This window comes from Perca flavescens, chromosome 5, assembly GCF_004354835.1.
Source record: "Perca flavescens isolate YP-PL-M2 chromosome 5, PFLA_1.0, whole genome shotgun sequence".
Lineage (NCBI taxonomy): Eukaryota > Metazoa > Chordata > Actinopteri > Perciformes > Percidae > Perca > Perca flavescens.
The window spans coordinates 25,652,548-25,665,159 of NC_041335.1; the positions used below are offsets into that span (position 1 = coordinate 25,652,548).

At 39.9% G+C, this 12,612-nt stretch overlaps 1 protein-coding gene across 11 annotated transcripts in view; it reads right to left on the reverse strand.

Moving 5' to 3' along the window:
• Positions 1–5,360: 5,360 nt before the first annotated feature.
• The window catches only part of slc20a2 (solute carrier family 20 member 2), a 63,096-nt gene continuing 55,844 nt past the window's right edge, over positions 5,361–12,612 (reverse strand). For all 11 annotated transcript variants that reach the window (XM_028579115.1, XM_028579118.1, XM_028579114.1 and 8 more), the window contains 2 exons: positions 10,119–10,203; positions 5,361–6,223 (listed from right to left, as the gene is read on the reverse strand). In XM_028579115.1, coding sequence (XP_028434916.1) covers positions 6,059–6,223; positions 10,119–10,203 — 250 coding nt within the window. In that variant the 3' untranslated portion in view covers positions 5,361–6,058. The remainder of the gene's footprint in view (positions 6,224–10,118; positions 10,204–12,612) is intronic.

Here is a 12,612-nt window from a genome sequence, read left to right on the forward strand (position 1 = left end):
TGTAGAGACTTCTTAGACAGCCCCAGTGCTGGGAACTTAAAAGTGTAATCTGTGCCAAGTCACTGAATTATTATCTGCGCTCTAAAACCACTAAATAACAGCAGCCTGAAAAGATTTGGCACATTCATTCAGTCTTTAAGGAGGTTGGTTGCTGTAGGAAACCAAATGAATGCAAAGTGGGGGAAAAAGAGCAAGGACACAACACAACACAACACAACACTAAATAGTTTAGGGCACAACAATATATTGCAGATATATAGTTTCAAATCCAAAAATAAAGTTGATATTAGATGTATACAGGTTATGAGGAAAGAAAGAGTAGCCTAAATATTTCTATAAGACTGCCTCGCTATTGTAAAATATATATATATAAATTTTATACAAAACAGCAAATGTTATCATCATGATTTCAAGTTCTTGTTAAAGTATAAACCTTTAGCTCCACGAGGGAGTATTTCAAAGTATTATGAAGAATAGCATAGGGAATAAATGTATAGCCATTGAATTTAGTCAAAAGAAAGTGGAAACTGATTTTACACACCAGTCAATAAGATAAGTTGTTAATAAGTCAAAAAACACTAATAGTTCCAGGAAAATAGTACTGCATACTCAAATAATTGAACGCTCTCATTGCTTTGTCATCCCATATATCTAATAATGACAATGAGGACATACAATAAACATGTTAAAAAGCTAAACTATATCATCTTGTTGCATGTGTACAGTGTGTATGTTTAAAGGATGTAATAAAGCAATAAAGGGATTGTGAAAAAACGGTTTCCAGCTTGCAGTAAGCATCATGTCAGCTCGTGCACATCTTTCCAAAAATAACACACACAACTCAGTGGAATTTCGGTATTCTTTGTAATTTTAATTCCCATAATTTAGTTTAAATGCAGACAGTTCTTCACTAAAATCTTAAATAAAACATTACAGTACGATATATGCAAATCAGAAGAGCTTTAAGATTTTTTTGTAGAAGCAGGCTACAATTTATATAGATCTTTTTTAAAATTATTATTCATTTTTTTATTTATTTTTTTACTTTTGAAGGACCGAACAGTTAAATAGCAGTAAACAGTAAAAAGACAACACAGAGCTGTAAAGCCTGCAGGCCAGCCAAAGGAGCACATTCTATTACAAAACAGACCAGAAAACTAGAGACAGCACGTTAAGGTCTGAACTGATGCCCCTCCACCTCTGCGAGGCGGTGCCGGTTCCATACAGACAGGAGGGGGCGCTATTCCACCAGGCAGGTGGAGCTACACGACCAGAGTGACAGCGATGGAGTTGCACCTTCACAAACGGCTCGTTTTTGCACATTCAAGGGAGAGAGAAATGGCGCCTTCTGTTTCTCTATAAAGAGGTCACGCAACTGTTAGAATGCAACAGAAGCACAGTCACTGCCTCAATGGCAATCCCACCACTCACTGATGGCTGCCGATCAGCTGGAACAGACGGTTCCTCTCTACAGGGAGGGGGAGGGGTCAGGTTACGTCATCTAGCGGCTGCGTTCATACTTCATACCAAACCAATTTATAAAAAAAAAAAAAGATTATCACGATTTTTACCTGCACAATCATTGGATTTCAGGATATAATATGATCTAAAATGTATCGATAAAGATTCAGTTTGATCTATAATTCATAGCATGATTAATCTCAATAAAACGTCTGACTCAAGGCCCCGGAAACTTATTTTCTCAATCGGCAGGTTAGAACACGTTATCTTTGTGCTTTCCACACTGCTTTGAAGTGGGCGGGGCTCTGTTGGAAAATAGGTGATGTCAATTGAATCGACGACATGTGACGATAGTCGACCGGTTGTTTGCCAATGGCCGATCAAGCCAGAGTAGCGGAGTTTCCAGTGTTGAACCCATTGTTTTGTATCTAGGATTAAACCTTTGATAAATAATACCTACAGATGTTTGTTTTTTTCCTTCAAACTTTAACTTTATTATTTAAGGTTATAAAGAAACACGTAATATTTGAAAAAACAAGTTTTCAGGGGCTTTAATATATTAATAGCAAGGTTACTTTTGATATTTGCCATGTAGCTAGTTGCTTTAATGAAAATTACTATCAGATATGTTTTAACGCAGTCACCAGAAGACAATTAGACTCCCCCCCCCCCCATCTTGAGCAGTGCATCCCTTTTGGCCTATCAGGGCTGAGAATGGCATGGAAAAACAAAAGAAAATGACAATGTGAGTTACAAAAAAGGGGCCTTGCAGAGCACGGTGGTGATGCAGCACAAACCAGATGTCTGAAGCATGCTGGCTGACCTCAGTCCAGTAAACCTCATAATCCACCACGAGGAAAGTGGATCATCAGTCCCATTTCATTGTTTACTTAACTAAACACAAGAGCAACAAACATCCACCAGCTGCAGCCAGACAACAGAACTTGCCATAGGGTGACTTTCATCAGCGGAAATAAGCACGTTAAATGGGGTTCTATTATTCTAGAGTAGCGTATAAGCAATTATTTCAAACTTGAATATGTATTATTTTGTTAGCATTCAACAAGGTTTTAAGTCTGCACTTGGTAGCTCAACGTTGTTGTTACATGCTAACAAAAAAATCATTGTTTTATCCCATCTATAAATGACAAGGTGCTCAAATGTTACCAAGTATAAATGTGTAACATGCCTATTTATTTTAGAATATCAACAAAATAAGTAGCTTTTCTGCAGACAGATGAAAAAGACTCTATGGCAAAATACACTGAGAATTAAAAGCTAGTGGAAGCTGGACGTTCAGTTAGCCTGTTGCTCTCTATGAAACGATAACGGTTTTATTCTATAGGCTATTGAAGTTAGCAGTTACATTGGCTTGTTTTAAAGACCATAGGGAAAAATCTGATCTTCTAGGCCGGACCTATTTTCTCCAAATTGACTTCCTCCACTAGCTCTGTGCAGCCCCTTGTGTAACACACACGCCGTGGAAGAGTGAAAGGGTATGAGCTTCAAGAGTGGTTACCTGCCAAAACAAGGAAACAAATGTCCTCATAGTCCAGTTATCAGTTACCAAGTTTAAGATTTAGGTTTCTCCACTAGGAGGAGGATTTTGGCTTCTAGATTTCACCTTCAGTGAACAGTTGTCCTGGTTTTAGCAAGATGCTACCCTGCTCTCACAGCTCCATGATCAAAAGCAGTAGGGAAACAAAATTACAAAGTGTTTTCCATCTAAAATTCACAAAATAAAAATGGTAATTTAAAAATCTGATCTATTGGCAACCGACACGTCAATCTACTAGAAGAACACAAGGGGCTTAGAGGAAGTATGGCACATGGCACCAGCGAGGGGAGACACTTGTAATAAGACTATTTCTCAGTATCACAGAGATCTTATAACAACTAGTCCCTGTTTTCCAGTTTCCCATCAACCCCACAGTGTGTCCTCCAAAGTGTCTGGAAGCTCACCCAGGTTAAAACTCAGATATGGTAGAAAAATATATACTGTAGTCTTGATGAAATTTCTCTAGTCATTCTCTTCATTACTGAATTGCACACATACATGTAGTGTCAACTCATTGTAATAGCAGTGTAAAATGACGGGGATCATGATTAGCACTACTACTACAACAGAAACGAGTCATCGCGTACACACACACACACACGCACACATGCTCTCGCTTTCTCTCTCTCTCTAGACACTTCAGGTTATTATTTTTTTTTTACTTACACTTAAAAAAAATCATGGTTAATAGTTTTTCTTTCATTGGCATCATTAGGCAACAGTTTTTTTTCAGATACTTTACAATATGGTTACGATGTAAACACCACATTACTTATTATTTAACTGTATCTGCATAAAGTAAAACACAATGTTACAAGGCAAGTGGCTAGTTAAGCATAGATTTGTTCATGAGAAAAACATTTTTTTTTTTTTTTAGGAAACACACCACAAGAACAAAAAAGAACTTGCAACACCTGGCATCGAGTTTGTTCAAGTAAAAAAAAAAAAAAAGAAAGAAAGAAAATAAATGCTTTAGACTTTGTTTGTCTACAGGTCTGGTGACCCTGTTAAAAAGCTGGTGATGATCAGTACTATCCCCCCCAGATACCATCTCACATAATAGGATAAAAGTCTTGTGATATTGTTTGTGACACGAGCGGCCTCAAAACCACCATTGGGCTTCGATTCAGCCTGGAACTTGACCCTATGTTATCAACCTAACCTTTAGCACTTTGATTGAAACGCAGGTGATCAATAGACTAAATGCTTCTACACTTTAAAAAAAACAGCCCATTTTGAGAAGCTACATGTGTGGCTGGGGTTGAATCCCCTTTCTTTCCACCTCTGCATAACTGGCTTAGTTATAATAGGGGTTTGATATGACACATAATCGCCGTCTGACACGACAAGGCTGACCAGGGGTATGAGACCGAGGTTCAGGGCTACAGAAACAGGTAAACCCTGGACTAAGACATGTCATCTGACCGGCAAAACAGGGCGGGAGGTCTGAAGTGACCCGAACATGGACGGTGTAGAGGTCCATCACTGGCAGGGAGCCTTTAATATGAGGAAATGACTCCAGTAGCTGAGCTTTATATATGAAAACAAAAGGCATACGGATGAAGATATGTGAACATTTCTATGGGACCTTAGTGTTTCTGGTTCTGTTCAGTTTTAGCGTTTTTGGCTTCTGCGGCACCTAAACCTCATTCTACTTTAAGTCTATTGAATATCCCCATCTGAAACCCACCTAAACATTTTCTCAAGAGGGAAACATTTAAACTAAAGAATTGTTTGCCAATGCTGTTGATTTTACGGATACGATAAAATCAGAAGGAGAGAAATATCTCCAGCTTTCGGTTGAGTACGGCTTCATTACTTTCAATTTAAATACCGTTTTCCAATCAATATACTTCTGCACGCCTCCGGGAAAACAAAACAGCAGCCTGTCAAGGGTGTGTGTTCATTTAGGGTGTGTGTTTTCTGGGATAAAACACACCGTAATTAATTAATGCAACTATGACATCATGGAGATCCTCCCTTCCTACTACGTTAAAAACAAACCATGATCCCACATCCCCTTTCCCAAACTCTTTAAAGGACAGTATTTACAGTACAAATTACAGTATATTACATCATTAAAAAATATGAGATCCATCTCTAAAAACAGAATACAGAAGCTCTTGACAAAAATCAACTCTTTAGCAAATCAGGTTTCTGTGGTATCATGAGGAAAATAAAATTAAAAATTAAAAAAAGCAGAGTGACAGTTCCCCCCGCCCCCCACCCCCCACCCCCCTCTGAGGAGTCCTTTCCATTTGGCCCTAGTAGTACCTGGCTAGCATGTTAAGAGTGAGATGATGGATGGGTTGGTTTACCGCACGCACATCTTTTCTTCTTCTTTTTTTTTTTACTTTAAAGCAAGCCCGCAAAACAACAAATCACACTCAATCCAATACAACAATATGTACAGGGGTTTTTTTCTGGCATTTTGGAACAATAATAATGAGCACTTGACAAACTATGCTACCTGGGATTGCAGGCAGAACAATCTAGTTTTACTGTAGTTTAGGTGTGCAGAATTAACTGATTATTTTCAGTCGTGTGCTGCCTTTTTTTTTTTTTTTTAAAAGATAAAAAGAATAAAAAATAAGAGACAGAAAATGACTGCCACCGTTTCTCCAACCATACTTCTTGTTAAGAGGTACTGGAAATCTCCCTATTATTGTCATATGTACAGCAGATTGAATGGTATGGTGAACACGTTTCTTATGCACCCAAAAAAAGAGAATAAATAAAATCCTATCAGAAACTCAAATGAGACAAAAAAAAAAAAAAAAAAAAAAAAAAGATTACTGGACTACGGAGCCAGGCAGCATATGAACCAACCCTCCTCACACATCCACAGTACAACCAAGTCCATCGGTTAACCTCTGCAGCTTCCTCTTCCTTCTCTTCCCCGTCACCCTTGCTCTCTCATTTCCTTCTCCATTATCTGTACCCCTGACACTCGAGCTATGATTTCTACCAGAGTTTCCCTCGCTCTCTCTTTCACTGACTCACTCTTCCTCCTCTGTTCTCCCTCCCAGCCGTGCCTCCTCAGACGTAGGGCAGGATGCCGTAGACGAATAGGGCCATGACGGCAGCGCTGAACAGGCCGGCCACGGGCACCGTGACGAACCACGCCAGGAAGATGTTCCTGAAGAGGTGCCAGTCCACTGCTTTCTGGGAGCGGATCCAACCCACGGCCACAACTGAGCCCACCTAGAGGTCGCAGCCGGGGGGTGAAGAGAAAACAATCAGCAGCAGCACAGAACAAAATGTTTAAAGTCGGCAAAGTCAAAGAAGAGCTGCAGGTTGTTCAGGCTTTTCTTATGCGGATCATTTCAGATCATGTGAGCTTGTTTTTACAGGCCTACTTCTTATACATACTGTATGTTTAGCCAATTTTTGTCCATCGAGCTCTAATGGACTTGACAGCGGATGAGTGTATTTGCTATTATGTTTGTGGCCATTGGGTTATCAGCAAATTAACTGAAAGAATAACAAGTACTCATACGCTTTTTCCAACATGGCATCATGACTTTGCGTAAACATACACGCCACTTTCCTAAAGCCAAATGGCGTTTTATCTGTAAGCATTTTGAGCTTTCCACGTGTATGTCTACGCTGTATAGAGCGGATGTAAACATACACACCATGTGGCGTCTTATCGCGAGACCGTCACACGCGTTTAAAAAAAAAAAAAAAAAAAAAAAAAAAAAAAAAAAAAAAGGTTGGGTTTAGGAAAAGAACATTGGAAAAGGCTTTAGTAACACAAAAAAACCCGACTGTGACCAACGTCACACGCTTAGGAAAACAATAAACAGTTGGGTTTAGGAAGGAAACATTGGGGAAGGCTTATAAAAAATAAACGTTGACAAACACCACACGCGGGACACGATGTCGGCTCTCCTGGGTGAAAGTCCTGCGTTTTTCCTTTCATACTACTCGCTACGGCGAAAATCCACACGTAATGTAGGTCAATGCTAAAAAGCGATTATGCGTTTTGATAACATGCAAAAACGGCATACGAATTGGCGTGTCATACATAAGCCACTTTATGAGATCAGTCTGTCTTTTTCAGTGACATGTTATATTATTATATATAACAAGTACTTTTTTGGTACTCTGATCAACAGTAGGTAGAATATTTTATAAGACGATCATGAAGTATGTGTAAAATCTTCATTTGCAAAGTAACTATTAACTACAGCGGTCAGATAAATGGATGAAATCAAGTATAAAGAAGCAGACAATGGAAATATTCAACTAAAGTTCAAGTACCTCAAAATTGTACTAAAGTTAGGTACTTGATATGTATTTAGTTGCCTTCCATCACTGATAATAGTCGAGCAGACCAAAAAGATCCACAGGTAAGTAAACAAAAAGGTGATAACACAACATTAGTATCTGGACAGAAAAGCCTGCAATCAGCCTTCAGCTCTTTAAGACCAGATCGGTCCAAAATGTCTGTGTTAGTCAAAGAAAGCCGATTGTAAAAGTTACTACTACCTAATCCTTCAAATTCAATATTTGGGTGTGGACGTCTGCAATCAGCAATTCTGCTGTATCAAAAATCCTCTTTATTGGGCTTTAAATAATTAAACAATGTAAGAGTTTTATCAGCTAATGTATTTATTGTTTTTAAATGTCAGACGTCCATGAACTCTTCTCTTATACTTATTCAAGTAATCAAATCAGAATATTACTGAGAAGGAATTTTGGAGAAAACACAAACACATTTCAGACCCCTCGGTGTGTTGGAGTGGCACGTGCAGTGACTGTGTTCCGCTCCGTTTGGGACGCTGCAGGTAGGCGGGGGTGACACTGTGCCTGCTCATATACGGCCAGAGAAACATGAGACACCTGTCACACTCCCGACTAAATGTGGAAGGTCAACCGAGACCAGATTGTAGTCAATCTTACTCAAAGTTACACTAGCGACACTGGACTACCCAAAAATATATTCTGGAAAGGAAGGGAATGTTTTAGGCCAATTTTCATCTTCTCAGAAAGTTATTTTACTTCTTCCTTCATTTGGATAATTAGCATCATTCTAAAAGCGGCGTTTCAAAAGCCTGTGTGGAACAATATCTAAACTTTGGGGGGTGGGGTCAAGATTTTTGTTTACAATTGCAGTATTTCAGGCATGCATCAGCAAAGCCTGAACTCAGTGTGACCTCAGTGTTGACTGCCTGTAGAGCTTTAAAAAACACTGAGTCACTGCACATAACCTCTCCAGGGCTGGGCATCAATTCAGTTTCATCTGCACACAAGTAAACCAAAACCACTAAACCAAATTGATGCCCATTACCACTCAGTTACGCTCACAGTCTCTCTGGGTGAGGTTTACAGATATTGTTGGCTACTTTCTGAAAACGTCAGTGTCACTTTTAACAGAAACTGTATTATAGGTTTACAAATAACTTTAAAATACAAATTTCATCCAACAGTGTCTGTGCATCTCCCCGACACAATCACTCAATTTAAATCCCCACCAGACTAACATACAGTACCTCTAACCATCAGTAGATTTAGCATTATGGCATAGCAGTTGATTATCCGAGGTTTTAGGGAAGAGAAGGGTAAGTGGAGGAGAGAAGTGAAAATAAGGTATGGATGATGATGTTGACGTTTAGACAAATTGATTATCAGTAATTAAATACCAGTTTTGAGTCTTGTGCAGTATCCCTTCAGCAGACTGTTGATAATTTTTGAAGAATTTATCTAAATTATAAACACGATTGTTTTTAAAGTTTGTGTTTTCACAAATTCAGCTATAGGGTCCTTAAAATGGTGTCCTTTTTTAAAAACTTGTGTCAATGACATGATTTAACAATAAGATTCATGTGTTACACTTAACTTTCTTCCCAAATACAGGCTGCCAATTTGAAGATAATACACTTTTTGAGGCTACAAGGCAGCAGCAAGTTAGCTTAGCATAAAGACTGTAAACAAGAGGAAACCGCTAGCCTGGCTCAGTCCAACTTAATATAGCACCCCGTAAAACAGCAAAGACGTTTTAGAAATCGCTTTTTGTACGGCTTAAACTATAGAAAAATGTGATTCTTGTAATCTTAATAATAAAAGAATGTTAACAAGTAAATTAAAATCTTGCTACAAAAAAAACGGGAAAGAAATAGATAAACATTCTCATGAATCTCTCCGTTTTTGAAAAGTACAGTTCAATAGCTATACACTTGGGATATTCTGCTCTACAACTAATAAGCTTGTATCAAATGTCATCAAATTTTAGTACAAAGGTCCTCTTAAAAGGAAAACTTGTGAGGGTTTGCTACCAAAGGAAAACTGCAGAAGTCAAAACTGCAACTTTGGGAGTTGTGATTGGCTTTGGTGATTGAGAGCTACAGGTAAAGCGATGAAGTGGCTTCACTACCAATTACACCAATACCTTGCAGTGGGTGGAGCTTATTGGAATGCCCACATTTGATGCAACAAGCACTGTTAGCGCACTCATTACTTCAATGCAAAATCCGCTGTAAAGACAGATAAGTGCAGAGACAGAGAAAGATGGAGGGAGAGGTAAATAAGTGGAAAACAAGTGTGGCAGGTGGGATCGGGGGAGTAGGAGGAGCCACACACCAAAACATGCCAGTATTGAGAGGGCAAAATGGAAGAGTGTTGGTGGAAATGAAACAGAGGATGAGACACCATGTTGATGGGGAGGGGGCAGGAGAGGGTTGGGACTGGAGGGGTCGCCATGTCTTCCTGCCTGGATCCAATGCTCCTGAAAAGAAACCGGGGAGAGGGGCTGCACACTGCTGCCTGGGGTTGTCGGATTTCAACTGAATTGTTTGATTGTCTTTTAATGCAGCGAAAAAGGATCTGAACTTTGCTGTCTCCGATGAAATACATTTTATCAGAGCATCCTTGCAAACAACAAGAAGAAAAGAGATGAACAAAGATTGCCTGGCATAAATATGGCTATAAAAATGTGTAAAATCTACAGAAATTATTCAAATGCGAGGCTTTTTGATTTGGACTAAAGTAATGTGTATTTCCAACCCGGTGCCCTTGGAGGCAGTGTGAGCTTCCTGTCCCCTGGATATGCCTGGAGAGGAGTTGAGAGGCCAGCTGGAGGGCCACTCAGTCATACCTTGCAGTGCGTGGTACTGACAGGGATTCCGATATTGGAAGCTAACACGACTGTGAGTGCAGAAGCCAGTTCAATAGTGAATCCACTGCGGACAAGGGAGGGGAGAGGAGGGGGAAACAAAGAGACATCCTTCATTTTAATGTCTGGAATGCGCTGCTGATGGTAAGGTCCACATTAACAGTAATAACATAATAGAATTGTTCCTTAAACTATGATCAACACACACACACACAAAGGAAATAAAATACACGGTAATCAAACTCTTATTTCTCTCTGACACACACACACACATCAGGTCCTACATGTTGGTAGGCAACTCATAAGAGTGATACATGTGATCCACAGAGCATTATGGGAGTGTGTTAGTGCCTTGCGCTGACTAGGAGACACTTTGTCTTAAGCCATGTCCCGTTTCCAAAACACTATTGACACTTTGACACTAGACCAGTAGGCGCACTGGAAAAGAAAACCTTTTTTTTTTTCCTTAATCTACCCCCTCCCCACCATCCCAACACACAAAAACATTTGGACATTAGCTCGGGATGGAAAACTACAGATTTTTGTAATAGCAAGAGATTTTGAAACTGAATAATTAGCCGGTGCTTCTTTCAGTGAAGTTAAGTAAGTACTCGGTTCAAGTCTGGTCAGCGACCTTTGTTTCATGTCATACTCATCTCTCTAATCATTTCCTGTCAGACCTTTACTCAATGCTAGCAAAAGCAAAAAAAACACAAAAAAAAGTATGTCATCAAGTAAGTAATCCCTCATGTCTAATTTGTGTGGGTCTGTGTGCACCTGTGATCAGCAACTGAGCTCTTAACTTTCCATTTTTTTGACAAGTCAAAATGTCTTCTGTGAAAAATTCAGGAATGGCAGAGGAGAAAGTCTTTCTGAAGACAGGTCACATTTTGTCCACTGCAGATAAGTAGACGGCACTTACTCCACCTCTAACGGCAACTACAAACATTTGAGTAGCAAGCCAATTATACAAGTGTGCCACACAGGATGAGCTCATCACAAAGAGACTCGGTGAGGCCAGTTAGATCTGCAGCAGTCCGACCGATTGGTGGTTCATCAGGAGAGCTGTCCAGAATGATGAAAATCAATATTTCAACTTTAAAAACTTTTGATGGCTGTGATACACTGCACTGTTCAAGTCCACTGTGCCTGCTAAATTATATGCTCAGCCACAGACTATAGTTACACAAACTACACCCACACAGACACACTTTCCTGTCCTTACCCCAAACAACCTTCTGTCAGATTGATGCATGGAAACAGACATTGGAGGAAAGAGAGCTTTTAGAACTGTGAACCAGAGCAAATTTGTCTTTTCAGTCCTGGAAAAAAAAAGACTAAGCTGGTGATGGAAAGAGGGCGATTAAGAAAGAAAGAAAGGAGGCACACAGCAAGAGAGAGGGGCCAAGGAGAAGGAGAAATGAAGAGGAAGAAATAATGAGAGTGAGAACAATTGCGGGACTTTGGGGAGAAGAGAGAAAGATTTAGAGGTGAGGCACCGATAAAAAACAAGACAAAGATGCAGCGAGGAGACGAAAAAGGGAAGGAATGGAAGAAACAGAAGAAGCGAGGGAAAGGGGAAGAATAAGAGGGTAAACCACAAAATAGAGATTTACAGAAGAGAGTAGGGAGGAAAGGAATGGAAAAAAGAAGGACAGAGGGGAAAAAGAAAAGCGCAAGAGGAGTCAGGCTGGCGTCCCTCCCTGCGGTTGGAGAAGAGAGTCCAGGGTTCCCACTGTGGCTTTGCCCCTCCCTCACCCTTCCTGCTCCTTCCTGTTACCCTGTGTGATGTTTCTGCCAGGCAACAGAGTACACACACACACACACAAAAAACTTGCACGAACAATTAGACCTTAATATGCGTGCATGCATGCGTGCACACATACAGTAATCTCACCACACAATGTCCTGCAGGCACAGAGCCTAGCTATCTTCAGCTGACACTATACACACCAACATTCTTGAGGTATGCACGCACACAGGCACACACACTCTTCAGCTAATGCGTGGGAAGACAAGGGGACAAGAGAGAGAGAGAGAGAGAGAGAGAGAGAGAGAGAGAGAGAGAGAGAGAGAGAGAGAGAGAGAGAGAGAGAGAGAGAGAGAGATCGATCTCAAGGACAGAGGAGCAGCAGTAGTTATGGATGCGTGATGTCCGCTGCTGAGGTTGTTGCACAACGTTTGCCCTAGGCGCTGTGTTGTGGTCCGAAAGACTATTTATTTATTCAGAAATTGTTATGTAATAGGTCAGAGGGCTGAAGAAAAATATTGTATTATTCCTACTTCATTTGCTATGCAAAGGGCTATTACAGAGAAAATGATTACAGTAGATATCTACATAACCGTAAATAATTAGTTCTAGCAAAGTTACAGTTTGGGTAGGACGACTGTGTAATTACAGTTACAAATTTTAATTGAAAAGTTGTTCAGAGGTCAATGAAATATTTATCATCAAAATATTCTATAAATCTCTGGG